Source organism: Scyliorhinus torazame, chromosome 1 (assembly GCF_047496885.1).
Source record: "Scyliorhinus torazame isolate Kashiwa2021f chromosome 1, sScyTor2.1, whole genome shotgun sequence".
In the NCBI taxonomy this organism is placed as follows: domain Eukaryota; kingdom Metazoa; phylum Chordata; class Chondrichthyes; order Carcharhiniformes; family Scyliorhinidae; genus Scyliorhinus; species Scyliorhinus torazame.
In genome coordinates, this window is record NC_092707.1 from 361,822,830 (window position 1) to 361,846,066 (window position 23,237).

Consider the following 23,237-nt stretch of genomic DNA (forward strand, 5'->3'; position numbering starts at 1 on the left):
AGCATTTGCAGCTCAATTGTTTGTAATTTATTATCCGAGGGCTTGGGGTAGGACACCATTTTATTCTGGTATATTTCTGGTTAGCACTTGTGATGATTAAATACCTTCATTTTATATTTCTAGAAATGTCAATTGAACTCATGACAATCATGCAGAAGAAAGATTTACCTATCAGGCCCCATTATTTTTGGCCTGTGCTAGCCCAACATCAGAAAGAAAAGAATGTACAAGGTTTGTGATATCCTAACTCTTTTCATTTGCTGAATATTTGCAATAAGATAGCAATTATTTGTTATGTGACTGGTGAATGTGGTAATTGAGAATTCGGATAAGAAAGTTTCAAAAGGATCATAAACAAATGAGACTGATCTTAAGTGCAAAGTATTTTTGCATCAATGTCGTAAAATCTTGTGTAGCAGTAATTTAAAATCCAATCTTTGGTAAAGTTAGTCATATCTAATGTATGCCTGCCATTGTTTCATAAGTGTTATATTTAAGATTTACATCAATTTTACATGGCTTATAATTAATGGATGACTTGTTTCTTAGACTGATGGATTGCTCTTGTGTAGGTCACACTTTTAATCACAGAAAATTCTTCTAACAGCTCTCTTAAAGACAATTATTACTTTAAGTTTAGTTTTAAGTTTGTCTTGAAGAAATATATAAAAAATCAATGCTTGATACTTCATATAGTTCATTAATCTTTTCAAGTGCAGTATCTGATTGTAGTAAGCATTCCAGTCATATTTTACCAATGACGTCCCATGAACATGAAGCAGATTTTTGTTGTTGTTTGTATTGATTAAGGAATTGTATATTAAGCAGAGCAGTATGAGAATTTCATATTTTTGAATAGTGCCATACAATCTTCAATATCCACCTGAACACAGCTCGGGCCTTGCTGTAACTTTTGGCATTATACTAAATACTGGTGTGGGATTCAAAGCTTAAATCTTTGATCCAGTGATGATGTTTCTACCAACTGAGCCAAGCTAGTATAAATAGTGAAAAAATAATGGCCCATAACTTCCTGGTTCTCCAGCATTGCATTAAGTGGGTGCCCTAATAATGCTCCGGGGAATCCCTCTTGCAAGTTCCCACATAAGGGTTTACCTGCCATTTGTCCAGTAACGCTAACTTATCCTGAATTGCACCTAGGAACCATTCGACAGAAGCGATTTAAATTGCTTACTTTGGATGGTTCTGGCAGCTTTACTCTGATAGTTACACTGAAAGAGTTGGAAGGAAAAAAAGCACTTCCAACTCCAGAGTAACTGTTTTAAACACCGGACCCAGCCTCGCATGGGACACCCTAGTCTGGCCCTCCTCCCCGGTCTATCCGCCCCCCAACACCACCACCACCACAGCTTGGTGTGGCAACTCCCGGCCCAAGACCTTAAGCATATACAGAGTTACGAACACAGCCCAGTCCATCAAGTAAACCCGCCTCCCATCCATTGACTCTGTCTACACCTCCCGCTGCTTTGGGAAAGAGGGAAGCATAATCAAAGACTCCTCCCACCCAGGTTATTCTCTCTTCCAACCTCTTCCATTGGGTGGGAGGTACAGAAATCTGAGCAACACGCACTAACAGGTTCAAAAACAGCTTCTTCCCTGCTGTTACCAGACTCCTGAATAACCCTCTTCTGAACTGAACTGATCTCTCAACGCATCTTCTCTAATGAGTGGCACTACACTCCGTATGCATCAGCCAATATCTATGTATTTTTATTGTGTATTTATCGTATGTCACATATTTTTCATGTATGGAATGATCTGGTCTGAACTGAGCAGAAAAATACTTTTCATTATACCTCGGTACACATGCCAAATCCAAATTCGATGCAGCTGAGGGCACGCTTTGCTGCTGCTGTCTCACCCAGCCTGAGTGGATAAGGTTGGGCGACACCAGAACTTTGCAATTACAGCAAGGGTTAAGCCCATTCAAAGTGGCAGTCCGCCGGTGAAGCAGCAATTCACTTGCACCTCATTCAACTTGATCAACTGTATTCGCTGCTCCTCTACCACAACCTTCTGCATCTACCATTTCAACTGAGCAGCTTACTCTCATGCCCACATGTCCTGCTGCAATTTTCCAGCCCAATGCAAACTGGAAGAATAACACCTCATCTACCTATGGGAGGTCAGGCGGGTGGGCGGGCGGGCTGGAGAGGGGCCCCATGATAAACAAAGATGGCGTGGACAGAAAGAAGGGTGCTGATGGTGGCACATGAAGAGATTAGAATGTGTGAATGGCAACACATAATTATTTACAGTTCTATTTATCTATACAAACATTAACTTTTGTTTCTCTCCACAGATGTGGCCAGATCTGCTTAGTTTATCCAGTATTTTCTGTACTTTCTACTTTTGTATTCAATTCCCCTCGCAATAAGCAATAACATTCTGTTAGCTTTCTTAATTACTTTTGTGTACCTGCATCTTAGTCTTTTGTGATTCATGTACCAGGACACATGGGTTCCTCTGCATCTCAGAGCTCTGCAATCTCTCACCATTTAGATGTTTTTTTATTCTTCCTGCCAAAATGGACAACTTCATATTTTCTCACATTATATTCCACTTGTCAGATATTCACCCACTCACTTAACTTGCCTCTATCCCCTTGTAGCCTTCTTATGTCCTCTTCACAACTTAATTCCCTACCTATCTGTACCACAACCAAATTTGGCAATCCTACCTTCAGTTCCTTCATCCAAGTCACTTATATAAATTGTAAAAGTTGAGGCCCCAGCATTGATCTCTGTGGCACACCACTTGTTACATTTTGCCAACCAGAAAATGATTCATTTATGCTTACTCTGTTTACAGTTAGCCAGCCAATCTTCTGCCAATGCCAATATGTTACCCCTTACAGCCTGAGCTTTTATTTTCTGCAATGACGTTTAATATGGCACCTTATCAAATGCCTTCTGGAAATCTTTAAGTTCAGTACCTCCAACGGTAGGCACAGCACATGTTACTTCACAAAAAATTGGTGAACGTGATTTCTCAGACTTTGCCTGATTAACTTGAATTTATTCAAATGCCCTGCTACAACTGGGCACGGTGGCACAGTGTTTAGCACTGCTGCCTCACAGCTACAGAGACCGAGTTCAATTACGGCCCGGGTGACTGTCTGTGGAGTTTGCACTTTCTCCCTGTGTCTGCGTGGGTTTCCTCTGGGTACTCTGGTTTCCTCCCACAGTCCAAAGATGTGCAGGTTAGGTGGATCGGTCATGCTAAATTGTCCCTTAGTGTTCAAAAGGTTATGTGGGGTTACTGGGTTAAGGGGATAGGGTGGGGGTCTGACCATAGGTCGGGGTGCCCTTTCGGAGGGTCGGTGTAGATTCGATGGGTCGAATGGCCTCCTTCTGCACTAGTGATTCTGTGAACATCCTGAATAATAGTTTACAGCACTTTCCCTGTGACCGATGTTAAGCTAACTGGTTTGCTGTTTCCGGCTTTCTGTCTCCCTTTATGAATAAAGGAGTTAAATTCGTTATTTTCCAATCCAATGGAACCTTCCCCGAATCTCGGGAATTTTTGACCCTAGGAAGGAATCCAATAGGACTTGGGGAGTTGTCAACCCGCAGCTCCAATAATTTGCTCAGTGCCACTTTGCAGGTGATTGTAATTTTCTTGAGCTCCGCCCACCCTTCCATTTCTGATTTCCAGCTATTTGTAGGATGTTACTTGTGTCCTCTATGGTGAAGACCAATGCACCTACTGGTTCAATTAATCTGCCATTTCCTTACTTTCCATTATTGATGTCCTACACTCCTTTTCTACAGAACCAATGCTCACTTGTCAAATCTTTTTTTAAATATCTACAAAAACTCTTATTATCTGTTTTAAAAATAATTGTGGCTGGCCTTCTCACAGAGACACATTTTTCCCTCCTCATTAATCTTTTGGCCACTCCTTGCTGTTTTTTATATTCTGTCCAATCTTCTGACCTGCCACTCATCCTTGTGCAGTGATTTGCTTTTTCTTTAAGTTTGAGAGTGTCTTTAACTTTATTAGTTAACATGATGGTGGGTCCTCCACTTGGAATTTTTCTTTCTTGTCGGAATATAACCCTTTAAATGTCTGGTGCTACACTTCTATTGACCTGTCCCGTAACCCATTTTGCCAGCTCACTTTTAACAAGCTCTGCTTTCAAGCCCTCTATAATTGCCCTTATTTAAGTTTAAAAGACTAGTCAATTCTCTTCCTCAAACGGAATGTGAAATTCAAACCTATTTCAATAACTGTTATCTAGGGGTGCCTTAATTAATGAATCCAATGTTGTTGCATAATATCAGGTCCAGTATAGCCTGCACTCTTTTTGGCTCAATGACTCCTATCTTTGTGACATTGGAAAATTTGGGCAAGCGTAGCTTTCAATTCCGTTAATTAAGTCTTTTGAGTACAGTGAATAGTTGAGTCCCCAACATAGATCCTTGCAGGACATCAGCACTCACATCCTGCCAGCTAGAGTACCTGCCTCTTATGACTACTCTCTATCTCCTGCTGCTTAGCCAAATTTGTAACTAGCTTAATAATTTGCCTTCAATTCGATGAGGTTGATCTTCAGCTGACAGTCTTGTATTCGGAACATTGTCATATGTCTTCTTGCTATCCATGTAAATAACATCCATAGACTTGCCTCTCTCCACTAATTTGGTCACCTAAAAAAAAAAAAATTGGTTTTGCCAGGCGGTTACAAATCCATGATAGCTCTCTGAGAACAACATCAAAACTGGCTCAATACAATCAACATATATAAATAAGTGCCCAAACAGCCCCACCAGAAACCAAGGGAGAAACCGGATAAAGCCATAGGAAAATGGTGCACTTCCTCCCACATCGTGTCAGCCCATAATTACTACGAGAAATCGAGATAATCCTTCTGCGCCATGTTCGGGTGCGCACCAACATACATTCCCCCACTTCCTCCAGCAGCACCAAAGGCACCACGACCCACCACAGCCTCTTCTCCTCGAATACCAGACCCATCAGTCCCTACTTAGGAGCCAAGCATGAATTCTTCACACCCACTGTTACAGAAATAAAGAAAATATGCAAAAACCAAAGTTCTAAGGGGAGTACACAACGCAACTTAATCCCAAACCAAGGTCCAGTGCAAAACCAACAACATTCCATGCTATTATACAGAGAGGACCACCAGCAACATGTTTGGATTATGATCGAACCTTCAGAGCCTCCCAAGAAAGGAAGGAAAGGCTAGAACTACCAGAACAGCAAAGGATCATCCCAGCCCAGGCTCCATGCTACCCTGGCGCATGCCAAGCAACCACCAATGAAAAAGAGCATAGGCCGCTCAACCAACCAAAAGGGCGTCCCGCCTCCCAGGGGAACACCAGGATATCCACCAAGCATAGATCATCCCCAGGCCCCCGTGCACTGAAGAAGTAAAACCTAACCGCCCAGGATGCCTCCAACAATCACCCTCCAAGCCCCCAGAGGCAGCAGGATCCTAGTCACAGTAACGGACCTGGCCTAGCCCAGCATATTACGACACACATTAAACTATACCACCAGGACCTCCAGCGCACCCTAACCGAACCCAGAACTCTCCCAACACATCCAGGGCAATGCACCGTCCACTAATCATAGAATTCCTACAGTGCAGAAGGAGACCATTCGGCCCATCAAGTCTGCATTGAGCCTCTGAAAGAGCACACCAACCAGGCCCACTCATCTTTGATCACTTGAGGAAATTTAGCATGCCCAGTGCACCTGACCTGCACATCATTGGCCTAATACTCAAGACTACCAAAACATGGCAGTCACTTTTCGAACTCACCAGGGGCCGAGCCCGCGAATGCACCTTGCTCAGCCTCCACCTCTCGAACCCGTCAAGATAAATGACACAGAGGCAGTCCCTCACCAGGGAAGTGCTCTTTTGAGTGCAAGAACTCTCTCATGTGCCTCCACCGCTCTCCCTAATGTAACCCGCAATTCCTCCAAGTGAGCTCTTGGACCTACGTCGCAGAGCCAAGATCTTCATCCAAGACAATGTTTTCAATGACGGCCATCACCCGGATGTATACAACATCGCTGAAGCTAGCGCCTGGTCAGCAGCAACTACGCCACTGCGTGCTGGGCCTTGCCCCAGCCTACTCCAAATGCCATGAACAAATGAGGGTTTTTACTATTTATCTTGTTTCTTCTTGCAAAAATGCCAATCGAGAACCTCCAGAGACATAGCACAAGCCATGTAGCCCAAGAGAAAGCAAGTATGAAATGTGCACCAGGATAAAATAAAGGATTAAAGGATGAGCAGAGCCGGAGCTTGTGGAAACGCAGCCGCTCCCGCACTCACATGACCCCCTCATGTTTTCACTTTTCACAACCCTGGCATAGAAACGGTTTTGTTTTGTTATTATGCAACTAGCAGATTCCTTTCTCCTGCTAAATAAACGATGTAGCGAGTATAAGAAACCAACATCTTAAAGCAAATTAAATCGAATATCTCCATTTTCTATACAAACCCCGACATTGTACGGCATTCTTCCCACAGGACCCCTAACAATTTTGACAACTTGCATTTCCTTTTGCAAAACAATCCGACAGTTGATGACTTGCATCCATCCATTTAATTTTAGATATTTCCTTTCCCTCCAGCATTTGTTGCAAACCAGCAAAGACAATTCGTAACCTTTCTGGCTTGCACATTTCATAGCGTGCACATTATCCCACAAGGTACAGTTATAACATAGCATTCAATGGATATATGCCATTGGACAGAATCGGAGACTTTGCGCTAACGTCTGTAACACCCAGCTAGCCTTGCTTTGAGCACCGGTAAAGACTCTTATTAGTCCAAATACACCTGTGACAAAGCTGGTTGACCCTTATCTTGGGCAGCATGTTAGCATAGTGGTTACAAAGAACAAAGAAAAATACAGCACAGGAATCGGCCCTCCAAGCCTGCGCCGACCATGCTGCCCGTCGAAACCAAAATCTTCTACACTTCCTGGGTCCGTATCCCTCTATTCCCATCCTATTCATGTATTTGTCAAGAAGCCCCTTAAACGTCACTATCGTCCCTGCTTCCACCTCCTCCTCCGGCAGTGAGTTCCAGGCACCACTACCCTCTGTGTAAAAACACTTGCCTCGTACATCTCCTCTAAACCTTGCCCCTCACACCTTAAACCAATTCCCCCTAGTAATTGACCCCTCTACCCTGGGGAAAAGCCTCTGACTATCCACTCTGTTATGCCCCACATAATTTTGTAGACCTCTATCAGGTCGCCCCTCAACCTCCGTCGTTCCAGTGAGAACAAACCAAGTTAATTCAACCGCTCCTCATAGCTAATGCCCTCCACACCAGGCAACATCCTGGTAAATCTCTTCTGCGCCCTCCCTAAAGCATCCACATCCTTCTGGTAGTGTGGCGACCAGAATTGAACACTATACTCCAAGTGTGGTCTAACTAAGGTTTTATACAGCTGCAACATGACTTGCCAATTTTTACACACAATGTCCCGTGCAATGAAGGCAAGCATGCCATATGCCTTCTTGACTACCATCTCCACCTGTGGACCTGTACACCTAGATATCTCTGTCAATACACTTGAGGGTTCTACCATTCGCTGTATATTCCCTACCTGTATCAGACCTTCCAAAATGCATGACCTCACATTTGCCCAGATTAAATTTCATCTGCCATCTCTGCACACAAGTCTCCAAACGAACTAAATCCTGCTGTATCCTCTGACAGTCCTCATCGCTATCTGCAATTCCACCAACCTTTGTGTCATCCGCAAACTTACTAATCAGACCAGTTACATTTTCCTCCAAATTATTTATATATACTACGAACAACAAAGGTCCCAACACTGAACCCTGCGGAACACCACTAGTCACAGCCCTCCAATCGGAAAAGCACCCTTCCATTGCTACTCTCTGCCTTCTATGACCTAGCCGGTTCTGTATCCATCTTGCCAGCTCACCTCTGATCACATGTGACTTCACCTTTTGTACCAGTCTGCCATGAGGGACCTTGTCAAAGGCCTTACTGAAGTTCATATAGACAACATCCGCTGCCCTACCTGCATCAATCATCTTTGTGACCTCCTTGAAAAACTCTATCAAGTTCGTGAGACACAACCTCCCCTTCACAAAACCGTGCTGCCTCTCGCTAAACGTCCACTTGCTTCCAAATGGGAGTAGTTCCTGTCTCGAAGAATTCTCTCCAGTAATTTCCCTACCACTGACGTAAGGCTCACCGGCCTGTAGTTCCTTGGATTATCCTTGCTACCCTTCTTAAACAAAGGAACGACATTGGCTATTCTCCAGTTCTCTGGGACATCACCTGAAGACTGAGGATTCAAAGATTTCTGTCAAGGCCTCCGCAATTTCCTCTCTTGCCTCCTTCAGTATTCTGGGGTAAATCCCATCAGGCCCTGGGGACTTATCCACCTTAATATTTTTCAAGACGCCCAACACCTCATCTTTTTGGATCTCAATGTGAGACCCAAGCTTTCTACTCGCCCTTCTCCAGACTCAACATCCACCTATTCCTTCTCTTTGGTGAATACTGATGCAAAGTATTCATTTAGTACCTCGTCTATTTCCTCTGGCTCCGCACATCGATTCTCTCCCCTGTCCTTCAGTGGGCCAACCCTTTTCCTGGCTACCCTCTTGCTTTTTATGTACGTGTAAAAAGCCTTGAGATTTTCCTTACCCTATTTGCCAATGACTTTTCTTGACCCCTTTTAGCCCTCCTTACTCCTTGCTTAAGTTCCTTCCTACTCTCCTTATATTCCACACAGGCTTTGTCTGTTCCAACCCTGACAAATGCCTCCTTTTTCTTTTTGACAAGGCCTACAATATCTCTCGTTGTCCAAGGTTCCTGAAATTTGCCATATTTATCCTCCTTCCTCAGAGGAACATGCTGGTCCTGAATTCCTTTCAACTGACATTTGAAAGCCTCCCACATGTCAGATGTTGATTTACCCTCAAACATCCGCCCCCAATCCATGTTCTTCAGTTCCCGCCTAATATTGTTATAATTAGCCTTCCCCCAATTTAGCACATTCACCCTAGGAGCACTCTTATCCTTGTCCACCTGCACTTTAAAACTTACTGAATTGTGTTCACTGTTCCCAAAATGCTCCCCTACTGAAACTTCTACCACCTGGCCGGGCTACCACTATGGCTTCACAGCACCAGGGTCTCCGGTTTGATTCCCAGCTCGAGTCTGCACGTTCTCTCCGTGTCTGCGTGGGTTTCCTCCAGGTGCTAAGGTTTCCTCCCACAAGTTCCGAAAGACGTGTTATTTAGGTAATTTGGACATTCTGAATTCTCCCTCTGTCCCCGAACAGGTGCTGGAATGTGGCGACTAGGGGCTTTTCACAGTAACTTCATTGCAGTGTTAATGTAAGCCTACTTGTGACAATAAAGATTATTATTATATCTGGCACTTCAGAATCAACTTCAAACTCTCTCCAACTGTCTAATTTTGCTTTGCGTCTCTTATAAATTTACCCTCTAGTTTGTTAGAAGCCACTAAAACTCCACAATATTGGGGACTTCCGCTTCTCGTTCGATTTCTAAACTGCTGAGTGGCCCTTTAATTGTTCCGGCTATGGCCTCTTGTTCCACTTTAATGCCTGTTGGGGCTACTCGTGTGAGGTCACCCTATTGCACTAGGGCTCTTTCTCCAGCTCAAGGTCATTTTCTGATACAAGTCACTTCTGGACTTCTAATCACTGCTCTTTCTTACTTTCCACTTTCGCCCCATTTTGCCAGTCCATACCCTTTACTTCTTGGCCACACATTCGGCCAATACATACCAGTAACTTTTTCTGCATGTCCCACAATTGGCACATCCCTCCATTTGTTGGACCTTTCTACAATATATGCCACCTGAATACCCACTCTGGGCAATTGGCCTTTGGATGTGATAATATCCTGATAGGATAAGCTGCAGATCCACTGTCTTTACAAAACAATTTGCATTGTCATAAGTTTAATTTGTGTCTATAGAAAGAAGGTTTACTCAACAACATAGGTATCTCACTGGGGACCACATTCGTACTTAGAAAATGGCTTACCCTAGTTATTTTAATGGAATTAGAGCATTCTTTAGCAGCCTCAATGTGTTGTCATCATAAACCTAAACCAAGTAGTACTTTAATGTTCTTTATCCTCCTGATGATTCTTACCACTCAGTGAATCAAGATAATGTTCTAACCAATCTGTCCAACATACTGATGTGTAGGCACTATCTTGTATTGCACAGTTAAAGAATCCATGACTAACCTGTTCATCGTAGGACTAAATCTCCTTGTGACCGATATAATTTGTTCGGATTCATCACTATCTTCATCCTTTTCCTCAGAATTCTCCTTGTCATGTGACGTTTTGAGAAAGCTGCCTCTTTGCTTTGGGCTGCTCACTGCATTTCAAATCACACCAGAAACATGTCTTAACTGTTCCTTGGACATGGCAGCACAGTGGCGCAGTGGTTAGCACTGCTGCCGCACGGCACCAACGACCCGGGATCGATCCCGGCCCCGGGTCACTGTTCGTGTGGAGTTTGCACATTCTCCCCCTGACTGCTTGGATCTCCTCCCCACAACCCAAATATGTACAGATAGGACTGCCCACATTAAGTTGCCCCTTAATTGGAAAAAAGGATGATTGGGTACTTTAAATGAAAGAAACTGTTCCCTGGACATTCTTGGATACATTCAGCCATTGTTTTTATTCCAATTTTGTCTTCTGCTGTAATAGTCACATTGCTAACGGTGCTTTCATCCCCGGTCTGTCTGTCTTTAACCCTTCCATCGGGTTGACGCGCGTGTTGATTCTTCACCATTACTGAATCTAGCAATCGAGTCTTCTATTTTAAAAAATATTTTTTTTATTAAGGTATTTGAAATTTTTTATTAAAATATCATTAACAATGACATCAACATGGTATAATAAACATTTCCCCACCCCCCCCAATCCCAATCTTCACACACCTCAACCTTAAAACGACAATCCGCCCCCCCCCCCCCCCCCCCCCCCCCCCCCCACCACTTGGAATACTGGTCCGCTGACATTTTAATTTTCCCCGAGAAAGTCGACGAACGGCTGCCACCTCCGGGTGAACCCGACTATTGACCTTCTTATGGTGAACTTTATCTTCTCGAGACTGAGAAACCCAGCCATGGCCCCTAACCCAGGTCTCTACACTCGGAGGCTCCTGGTAAAAATCTGCCTCTTCCCCTCTCCCACCCAGGTACTGAAGACTAGTCTATCCTGTATCCCCTGTGGCCGCAGCAGCGGAAAGGCCGGCACCTGTTTTCTCAGGAAGTCTCGCACCTGCAAATAACTAAACCCGTTCCCTGCTGGCAATTCAAATTTGTCCTCCAAGGCTTTCAAGCTGGGAAAGCAACCATCTATAAATAGATCCCCCATCCTTCTAATTCCTGCCCTTTGCCATCTCCGGAACCCACCATCTAGCCTACCCGGTACAAACCGATGATTATTCTAAATCGGGGTCCAAACCGATGCTCCCTCCACTCTCTTATATCTCCTCCATTGCCCTCAGAGCCGCCACCATCATTGGACTTGTGGAGTATCGGGCCGGCGAGAACGGAAGAGCTGCCGTTATCAGTTCTCCCAAACTGGTGTCTTTGCATGACGCCGCCTCCATCCGCTCCCATGCCGACCCCTCCCCCACTACCCACTTCCTAATCATGGCTATATTAGCCGCCCAGTAGTAATTGCAGAAGTTCGGCAGCATCAACCCACCCTCCCCCCGACTGCGCTCCTGCAACACTTTCTTCACTCGCGGGGTTGTACCCGCCCACACAAAGCTCAAAATAACCTTATTCACCCGCTTGAAAAAGGCCTTTGGGATGAAGATGGTGAGGCACTGAAAGACAAACAGAAATCTGGGGAGGACCGTCATTTTCACGTTCTGTACCCTCCCCGCCAGTGATAGCGGGAGCACGTCCCATCTCTTAAAGTCCCCTTCCATTTGTTCTACCAGCTGGGATAAGTATAACTTGTGCAGTGCCTCCCATTCCCGGGCCACCTGGATTCCCAGATATCAAAAGCTCTTCCCTACCATTCTAAGCAGCAGCTCTCGCAGCCTGTTCTCCTGTCCTCTTGCCTGGATCGCGAGCATCTCGCTTTTCCCCATGTTCAATTTATACCCTCAAAAAGTACCAAATTCCCCCAGGATTCGCATTACTTCCCCCATCCCCTCCAACGGGTCTGAAATACCGAACCAGCCCTTTCCAGTTCCTAGAGGCTCTTAACGCCATGGCCAATGGCTCTATGGCCAGAGCAAACAGTAACGGGGAGAGGGGGCACCCTTGCCTCGTCCCTCGGTGTAGTTTAAAGTACCCCGAACTGAGCCGGTTTGTGTGTACACTCGCTACTGGTGCCTGATAGAGCAACCGCACCCAGTCAATAAAGCCCTCACCAAACCCAAACCATCCCAGCGCCTCCCACAGGTAATTCCACTCCACCTGATCAAAAGCTTTCTCCGCATCCAACGCTACCTCCACCTCTCTTCCTTCTGAGGGCATCATAATAACATTCAAAAGCCTTTGAACATTGGCTTTGAGTTGCCTGCCCTTTACAAATCCTATCTGGTCTTCCCCTATCACCCCCGGGACACAGTCCTCTATCCTTGTGGCCAGTATCTTAGCCAGCAATTTGGCGTCCACATTCAGTAGAGAAATTGGCCTGTATGACCCGCATTGCTCCGGATCCTTCTCCCGTTTCAGGATCAATGAAATCGAGGCCTGCAACATTGTTGGGGGGAGGACACACTTCTCTCCTTCATTAAATGTCCTCACCAGCAGTGGGCTCAATATCTCTGAAAACTTCTTATAGAATTCCACCGGGTAGCCGTCAGGCCCCGGGGCCTTGCCCGACTGCATGCCCTCCAGCCCCTTGATTATTTCCTCAATCTCAATTGGTGCTCCCAGCCCTTCCGCCAGATCCTCATCTACCCTTGGAAACCTCAACTGATCCAAAAACTGCCTGATCCCTTCCACCCCAGCTAGGGGTTCCGATTCATATAATTTACTACAAAAGTCCTTAAACACCTCGTTCACCCCCGATGGGTCCAGGACAGTATTACCGTCTCTACTCTTTACTTTACCTATCTCACTGGCCGCCTCCCTTTTCCTGAGCTGGTGCGCCAACACTCTGCTTGCCTTTTCCCCATACTCATAAATGGCCCCCCTTGCCTTCCTCAACTGTTCCACCGCTTTCCCTGTGGTCAACAGCCCAAACTCCACCTGTAACCTCCGACGCTCCCTCAGTAGCCCCGCGTCCGGGGCCTCTGAGTATCTCCTGTCCACCTGGAGTATCTCCTCCACTAACCTGTCCCTCTCAGCCTGTTCCACCTTTTCTCTGTGGGCCCATATCGAGATTAATTCCCCTCTGACCACTGCCTTCAGAGCTTCCCAAACTGTCGCTGCGGAGACCTCCCCCGTATCATTTGTTTCCAGGTAGTTCTGTGTGGACTTGTTAACCCACCCACAGATCGCTTCGTCCGCGAGCAACCCCACATCCAGTCTCCACAGTGGGCGTTGCTCTCTCTCCACACTAACCCATAGATCCACCCAATGCGGGGCATGATCCGAAACTGCTATTGCCGAGTACTCAGTATCCACCAACTCCGGTATTAGCGCCCTGCTCAGAATCAAAAAGTCGATGCGAGAGTATACCTTGTGGACATGTGAGAAAAAGGAAAATTCCTTCGCCCTTGGCAATGCAAACCTCCATGGGTCTACTCCCCCCATCTGTACCATAAAGCCCTTCAATTCCTTTGCCGCAGCCGGCCTCCTCCCTGTCCTGGATTTTGACCAGTCCAATTCCAGATCAATGACTGTGTTAAAGTCTCCTCCCATAATCAGGTTATGTGACTCTAAGTCTGTGATCTTGCCTAACACCCGTCTCATAGATTGCACATCGTCCCCTTTCAGAGCCTCTGTTCACGAGTACCACCCGCACCCCCGCCAACTTCCCATTCGCCATTATGTACCTACCCCTCTTGTCTGACATGATTTTCTCTGCCTTGGATGCCATTCGTTTGTTGTTCAGGATCGCTACCCCCCTGGTCTTTGAGTCCAGCCCTGAGTGGAATACTTGTCTAACCCACCCCTTTCTCAATCACGTCTGGTCTGTAACCTTTAGGTGTATCTCTTGTAGCACAGCCCCCTCAAATGCACAAACATGCGTGCCCTCTTGACCGGCCAATTCAGCCCTCTGACGTTCCATGAAACCAGCCCCCCCCCCCCCCCCGGCCAGCCTCCAGCTCACGCCCTCCGCCTCCTCGAGCCCCCCCTCGGGCATTCGCCATTCCTGACCTCCCATTTTGTCCCCTAGTAACAGTTCTTCCCCTGTCAGCAAAGCAGCTTCCCCCCCAGCAACAACACTAGAAACCCAACCCACTGCGCTTCTGAGAGTCAGCTGACCCATACTGACATGATAGCGCCCGCCCCTGGCACCAAGCAGTCTGTCTCCCCATTGTTCTCTCCCCCCACTTGGACAAACATATTAAAAACATCACACTCCCCAGTAAACAAACCTCAGAAATAAAACAGTGAAGAAACAGCCACTTTTGAAACAAAAACACCCGAAAAACAGAACCAACCCCAAAGATCATCCCCCCTCTAACCAGCTCCCTGAAGACAAAGTTACCTTTAGCCACCCAAACAGCCCCTTATTACACATAGCACTACTTATACAGCCCAGCACAACACATCATCGCCACAGTACTTCTCCAAGCCTTCAGTGTCTTTTAATTCGCCTCCAGCCTCTTTTCTTCAATAAAAGTTCATACTTCGTCTGGTGTTTCGAAGTAGAAGTCCCATTACTCATGTGTGACCCACAGGCGGGCTGGGTACCGCATCCCAAACTTCACCCCCTTCTTAAAGAGGGCTGTTTTTGCCAGATTACACCCAGCTCGCCGCTTGGCCCAGGTCCTGATAAATGCGCAGCTCACAATTCTCCCACTTGCTGCTCCGTTCCTTCTTGGCCCACCGCAGAATGCCCTTGTCCTGGAATCGGTGAAAACGTACCACCATCGCACTTGGCGGCTCATTCGCTCGGGGCTTCTTCGCGAGGGCTCTGTGCGCTCTATCCACTTCCAGGAGCCGAGGGAATGCCTCAGCCCCCATCAACTTCTCCAACATGTCCGTCACATAAGTCCTCTCATCCGATCCCTCACTGCCTTCAGGGTGGCTGACAATTCTAAGATTCTGCCTCCTGGACCTGTTCTCCAGGTCCTCCAGGTTCTCCTGCATTCTTTTCTGGCGGTTGTCATCATCTCCAGCAAGGTTATGTACTCCTCGTGCTCGGACACCTTTTTCTCCACCTCCTGGATCGCTCTCCCGTGGGTCTCTTGATTCTGCACAACTTGGTCAATCGAAGCCTTAATTGGGTCCAGCGTGTCCTTCAGCTTGGCGAAGCAATCTTCAAAAAACTCCACCAGCTGCCCCATCGACCACTGCGCCGCCTCCCCGCGGCCCTTGCTCTCCGCCATGCTTTCCCGCGTTGCCGGCTCTGCTCGCATCTTCCTTATAGGACTTTGTCTTCTCACATGGCCACGTCTGGTCCAATTCTCCATACACCAGAGGGGGATTTCTCCTCACTGCCTCACTCTTCACCGATTTATCCCATAAAATCCGGACAAGACGGTGGAAAAAAGTCCAAACGTCCGTCTCAGGCGGGAGCTATCAAATGTGTGACCTACTCCTCCATGGCCGCCACTGGAAGTCGAGTCTTCTATTTTTTGTATCACCATGGGGCATTTTGTGTTTCATGAAGGCTGAAGGAAATTACTGTTCTCAAGGAATTGTTTTATCGAACCTTGCTCCAAAAAGGCTTTTTGTAAGAACCAACATTAGTTAAAAACATCTTGCATAATTTAAGCACGAATATCGATCGACAGATCCCAAGTTGAATTTTGTCAACTTTCTATGGAGCCTGTTAAAGTGCAGGACACATATTCTGTGGAATAGCTGTCTGTTTTCCCGAAATCTTACCAAGTTTTAACCATGTCTTTTGGGCATTTCATAGTTCATCTGTCAAGCAAATTTCATCCACAAACTCTTGAAGGTCCTAATCTAAATCACTTTCCAACTGATGGGCATCCATCTCACAAAATACTTTACCTCTGACTTTACTTGTTGGAAGTAACAATGCCAAGGCCTTGCCTTGCTTCCTCTTTGTTAAGTGCCTAACTCATGTCTATAAAGCCACTTTTTCCACTGACCACGTGGTTCAGATGTTAACTGTATGTTAGTTGTGTGCAGATGGCTGACATTAACTGGGGCCGCACAGGAGACACTTCGTGAAGCTGTGGTATTGTTGGGTTAGGTCTATGCTTGTAATGTTTAACTCTGCAAATAAACCTAAGATTGAATAAAGATTAGCTCCTGTAATGTTCTTTATCATGGCTACTCAAAATTGAACATCAGACTCTTAAACACATAGGAGGATAATCATACCCCAAAAATCTGCACTTGCTTTCTGCTATTTTCCACAATAGTGTTAAGACTTTTCTTGGTTTCTGAGCTTCACTTCTAGGCACCCATTCTTTTTTGCCATGTTATATTACAGAAAGCCAGGTTGTGACGGATAAAACTGAAGTCAATCTTTATACGTTTTGATGAGCAATTATTCAGAGATGCACTTTCCAAACATGTACCTCCGAACACAACAATCACAGTTTTTGACTGTTGCTATTTATAGAAGCATGAGTGAATCACCAATTAATGCCCAGCACCCGGATTCAACTAAATGCAACTGACATGCTTGCCTCTTCCTCTGCTATAAATGTATTCATTGATAACATCAACATAATCCGTTTTCCAGAGTGTCTCATTCCTCCTGATCACCTTTTTCTTAATGGGATTGTATAATAAATTTTTGTTGTTTTGATATCTGCGAACTGATTAATCTGAGAAAATTGAATTTGATCATCTGAAAATTCAATGTAACTTGCATGTCCAAGGAAGGGTTTTTCAAAACTTAGTTTCACAAGAAAATATATGATCTTTCCCCAGTTCAAGATCTAAGTGGAGTTTATACATTTTTGAAAGATTTAAATTTTATCTCTCAATTTTAAAATTCAAGTTGAGCCAATTTTGACTTTATGTTGTCACCCAAATTTCGTGTCTATTCTGAGTCTGTAAGCTTTAAAGTAAATATTATGAAGTGTATCGCATGTCTCAGCCTAGACACTGTACATCAGACAAAGAAAATATGAAAGCTTGTTGCTTCTAGCTCTTTGTTATTTAATTTAACTGTCATTTCTTTCCCATAACTGCTTTTCACCACTGTTAGTTGAAGGCACATCTGTTCCTATGCTTGTCAGAATTATAAAATGTTAAAAACAGAAGCAGCACTTAGCCTTGAACATTTGATAAATCTGTTTTTTTATACTAGATTGCAAAGTATATTAAATAGGAGGAAATGAATTGCCAAATGTCAGGAAAATGTTGGTTTGTGGTTATTCTGATTTATTGGATGTTCAAGTAAAATTCTGCATTTTTAAATTCTTTTTATTATTATTGTGACAAGGACTAAGAATAAAATCGCCTGTAACGGGTAGAAATTTGTCCAGTAAAGGAAGGAAGTGTCAGTCAAATAAAGCAGAGCTGGAAGCAATGAATGTTAAATGTTTTCTTCAGTCTGACATGTAGAATCTGTGTTTAGCAATGCGATGTATTTTAAAACACGGAACCTAAACCGCAATTGGTGGAACTGTCTTTGACCTGTTGCACCGTAGGGTCGCACTGACCCTGCTACTTGACTGTGCCCCACTATGACATCCTCAAAAATATTACTTGTTCAGAAAACAAATTTTAGCACCTGATCGATTGTAATTTCAGGAGCTGCTTTTTTATCATGGGCACATTTAATCTTTCTGATCTATGGAGTTAAATTTTTCACAAAACTGTCACTGGTTTATTGTTGCCAATATTAAATAATGAACCGTTCATCATTGTGAAAACAGTGCCGAAAATGTTTTATCTTTAATGCCTGTTGCATTTAACATACTGCTAAGGAAAAAAGGTAGTTTTAAGGGATTTATATTTGTAATTGGTAAACAATAGAAATATGGTATAGTTTTGAGTAGGTTTAATTTAATGTTTCTCTGCCTGGAAAGGTCAATCCTATAGTTAGATTAATGCTGGACAAAGATGTTTGTATATTTATGGGTTGGTTAAGTTCCAACTCTTTTTATTATGCTGCGAGAGGACAACGGCGGAAAGAATAAATAAAAGCCATAAGGTTGCTTAGCAACTGGAGCTAATTCAATTACTGATTGAACTTGCCGATAAATGGTGAGCGAGAGAGCAGCTCCCTGCTCTGCTCGAAGCAGTTGGTTTAGTGGGCTAGAGAGGGAACATCTCCCTCAGCTTTGGTAGAAGAAAAGCCATACCATGCGTCATGGTTAAGAAAACAAGTGCAGTAATTTGAAGAGCAGCTAGTTCATGAAACTAGAGAAATGAAGAGAAATAAGTCTGAGTTAAGTGAACAGAAACCAAGATATTGTTCAGAATAATTCATGGTAAAGTAAATGAAGTGTTCTGAGTTAAAGAGACATTTGCAGTCACCATAATTAAAGTGGGACAGCAGCCTTCAAAGGTTAAAAAAAAAACATCTGATGCCATTTTAATACAGTCTGGGAATCGAGAGCTAAAGCAATTGTGAGCAGTTTGCACAACAATCAAGACAAAGAAATCATAAAGGGGTTGGTATGAAAACGTGGATTGAATTTGCTGTAAAAAGTGGAAGGGAAGCTTTACTTAAAAGTGTCAGTTGAAAAACTTGATCTGTAGCTCAAAATGCAAACCACCAAGGGAAAGCTTTGTAATTATGCAAGAAGATTTTAAAGTGTGTTTAAGAGTGGAGTTTGGAAATTCTTATGTGACAGTCATCTGGGGGGGGGGGGGGCGTTCTGAGGAGACATACTCAAACATTCACTTAAGGTTCAGAGTGGAGAGTGTATTTGCCCACAGTCATCTATCGTGTGTGCTTAAAAGGAACTTTCTGTTAACGAGACCATTGTAGATCAAGATGTACTTTGTGATCCTAAAAGCTGTGTGTAATTGTTAAGCTCAGGGAAGTGTATGGGAATACTGTATGATCCAATTTTTCATGTTTATTATTTTTTTTCCTTGTTAAAACTAATTAGCAGCCCTGTAACTGTTCTTCCACATTTTCATTTTTTATAAAAAGTAAAAGTCATGGTCATTTGAGCCAGGGTTCCATTCTAAGATCTTCCCATCCAGTTATAACACCAACTGGGATCGTGGCAGTACACAGGGTGCAAAACAGCTTTTAAAATTGTGTTGTTGATCAAAACACAGGCTGCTTGTTGTAAGAATATCTCAATGGTTGTTCCTAAGGGTATAACTGAAATTTAAAATTGTGTTGTAGCTCCCTCGGCTTTCAAATTAACCATTAGTTTTGGAGAGTGCTCAAGTTTGAGGTGTTCAGCTTTGTCCTACCGGGGGCAGATCACCTGCCTACTGTTTTCGGAGAGGAAAATTATGTTGCAGAAATGAAATAATGTTGATGGAAGGACAAAATTTAATTGCATTTTATGCCAGAAGAATTGCAGATTTTCCAAATAATAAGCGAAAGATGAATTTGACAGAATAGCCTGAAGTTTAGACTTTGTAGCTTGTTTCATTTAAATGCATAATTTGTCAGATGGTTGTCACGAGGATTACTTAATCTCTTGGTACCAATATGTTTCAGGGAAAAATGCCGTTAACCAGATGTATTTTATTGTTGTACCGATATGCTGCTTATGTGATGACTCTCAATCTCAATTTACTTCCATTTCCACCACTAAAAACGTGCCGTTCTTGTATGTTATTGAGATTTCACATTGACAAAGCAATACTAAGTTTAGAAAAGGATAACAGATTATTTTTCACAAATCGAATGCTCTTGTGGAAATTTTGCGTGGCCACCATCACGCTTTGCAGAAATTTCAGTGAATGCGGAAACCTCAGCAATGAATGAGCATTGTACGTTGGAAATCAATTCAGGGCGAGGACAGCTAAAACGTCAGATGATGACCAAATAAAAGGATGGTTTGTGTGACAGTTTGTGTGTATTCGCAAGAAGGAGCCAGAATGGTCAACCTTGGTTGAGAAACAATTGGCTTTTAATTGTTCTGGTTGGGTCATTTGAGGGTCAGTGGGGTCGACTAGGAAGGATTGTAGGATACAAAAACTCGTGTGGGGTGATGAAATGAGACTGTGGTACAAATTATAGGAAGTAAGCATCAGAATAAAATGTAAAATAGGTGTGGAATATTCAAATTCTATACACCCCTCCTGATTTTGCACTGGGTATGATATGTTAGTTTTCATAAATCTGGTCTAATTACTTAATGCCTAAAGCATCATTTAAATTAATCAAAAATAGTGTGTAGTTAGAAGAATAAAAAGTGCATGCTGATCATCAGAACTGGTGGTAATTTTATAGTTAAAAAAACCTTCATAATCAGTGTATTATCCTTCTGCACAAATACTACACCGTGCTCTTTGAAACGATGGAAATTACATCAGTAAAATTGAAGCTCCTGGGAAATTACTGTGAAATGATTGAATTTAACCTCTCGAGCTATACAAGAGAACATGTGAAGTAATTTTAATGGACTTTTCTCTTTCCAAAAGGTAGGATTGATGCTCGGGCTTTGAATTAAGGCATTTCAGATCAGAGATATTTGTCTGCCAAGCATTGCAGTTGACCCTTTTCACCATTCCGATTTGTTCATGTTCATCATGTTGCTGTAGAAATAATTTGTGTGCACTATGAAGCTGTCTGGATTTTTTTTTTGTTTACAAGGTCTTAAATAGAATTTAATTGACTGGCATCTGTTTTGAACAAGCTTTGGGTCTGAGGAAAGGTCATTTTTTTTATTCCCTCTCAGACAGTGATTAGTAATCCTGCATCTGTCCTGTAGCTGTAGTTATGAGCGTCATTATCGAGAGAGGTTACTGACTTAATTGTTTGTGTACTGCTAATTAGCAGCAGCTTTTCATTAAGTGGAGAAGTTCTTTCCAAATAAACTATTATGCCATTAGCTTTAGTTTAAGTGGAAATGCTGAGTGGCATCTGAGTGTAAATATAAGTACAGCTAACAAGTATGTTTTTAACATATGAACATCCTTCAGAAAATAAGATCTGCCTTGAAATTTAAAGATCCTGAGTCCGGACGTGAAATTATGATGGAACTTGTTGAGCATGTTTTATTTTTTTCAACGACATAAATGAAACAATTAAAGCATATCGAGCTTGACGTATGTAAAACTATTTTTCAGCAAAATAACCAGTGGTCAAAAAAGCAGATCTTTACTTGATAAATAGCTTGAATTTTTTTTTAAACTGCATAGCACTGTGAAGAGTATGCAAAGCATGGGCTGTGCAAGGCACAAAAGCTCGAATAACCTTTTTGTCTACAATCAATACAAAAACACCCCTTGTTCCGATGAAAAAAATCCAGAAACATAGCTTGAAATTAACTGTTAATTTTAGGTATGCAGGTCATTAATAATATTCCCCTAGTGATCCTCCTTTTGTTCAAGTATAAGACCACTTTGGCAAATAACCGTGGGCCTATAAGACAGTTTTGGAAACATGTGCTGGTTCACCGTAACATTTTCTCCGTTCCAGTTCCTGCCTCACACAAATAAAACAATAATGTGCACAGAAAAAAAATGAATATGGAGTTGTTCTAGGGCAAAATAGCAAAAGTGGTGTGACTTTAATTTGGAGTGACTTAGCCCCACATATACATTTGTGCTCAAAGGGAAATCACTTTGGATTATCAGCACTGTAGCGCACTGCATAAAATATTGAAGGCTACTTTACTTTCTAAAGGTGGCACTCCAGGCTAGAAGGGCTTTGAACAAATTTTAAATTTACAAATAACTGACAGAGGTAGCTGATGAGCTGTGAACAGCATATGCTGCCTTACTTCGAAAATGTCGCATCAGCTGACATGTCCTTTCCTAATAACAGAATTGTTGCATTTTCCTCTGATGTGATTTAAGGGGAAGGAGAGCATTATTGCAATGTTGGGAGTGAGCTGTAAAGTTTTGTTGTGTTTGAAATCACCTTTCAAGTTAAATTGAAAATAGCACATAAATTCAAAGGACAGCTTCTTTAATTGTTTTACTTTTGCAGTGAGATTATTTTTCTTTTGCCGCAGTGAGTAACTGGAAGTTTCAGGTGTAGTATTTAAGGGGACTAGATTCAGATCTGTGACAACAGATTAAGCTGCTGATATATAGGTATTTTATATGTAGCTAATTATCGGAGAAAACTTTATTGGTGAAATGACAGCTAAAGCTGGTCCAGGTTGGGCAGCGGCTGTCAAAATGTTCTCTTGGCCTGTTGATTTGCAACAGTGATTCTTCGAACTTGTCTACATCACCACCATCCAGTATCAAAACATGCTCAGGAAAGGGCAGGTACTCTTCCTCTTCTGCTCCTTTCTCCAAATTAAATCTGTTGTAGAAGTGGGGTGATATGGAAAATATATTGTAGCTATTAGCCCAAACTGTTAGTTTCTCACTGTTGATAGACAAAATCAGCTGTGATTTGAGCCCATGATCATGCAAATGCAATTTTAATTTCCAAGATAGGAATTTGAGTTGAAAGATTATCTGGTCCATCCAGACAACTTATTTCCCCCACCCCACAGGTCCGTACACCATTAAAATGTTCCTTTACATGATCCTGAGGTTATAACCTACACAACATACCAGAAGCCCATTCCACTAACTGATTATTCGCAATGAGGGAATACAGCAGTTACGATTTCGCTTTTTGTTTGAATCTGTGTCCCTTGTCCTTCTGTTATGATTTAAGTAGGGTGATAGTCCAGATTTATCTATTCTATGCCATCTTTAAAATGTCTCCATGTTACACTTTGTTACCTTTTTTCAAGTCTTTAAAATGACAAAATCCCAAAGGTCAATCCTTTAATACTGGAGCTTGATGTTATAGCTCTCTTTGGCATTGCCTTCAGAATTTGCGCCTCCCTGACTAGAACTAAGTGTAGTCCTCAAGGCAAGACCTGAAAATAGCACTTTACAGTTGGTTTCCTCCAACTTGGCCTCTACTGTAAAGTTCAGTTCTTTTGTTTTAAAAACTCTCCATAGTGATTGATTTGCTAAGTGCCAAACATGTTACCTTTGATGTCTTTTAACTTCATCTTTAATTTTAGA

The 23,237-nt window shown here is 43.2% G+C and overlaps 1 protein-coding gene across 1 annotated transcript in view; it reads left to right on the top strand.

Annotated features, from left to right (window-relative positions):
* Positions 1 to 23,237, top strand: part of lrpprc (leucine-rich pentatricopeptide repeat containing) — a 202,942-nt gene that overhangs the window by 56,414 nt on the left and 123,291 nt on the right. The window contains exon 11 of the mRNA XM_072510996.1: positions 124 to 231. Within this exon, the coding sequence (XP_072367097.1) occupies positions 124 to 231 (108 nt within the window). The remainder of the gene's footprint in view (positions 1 to 123; positions 232 to 23,237) is intronic.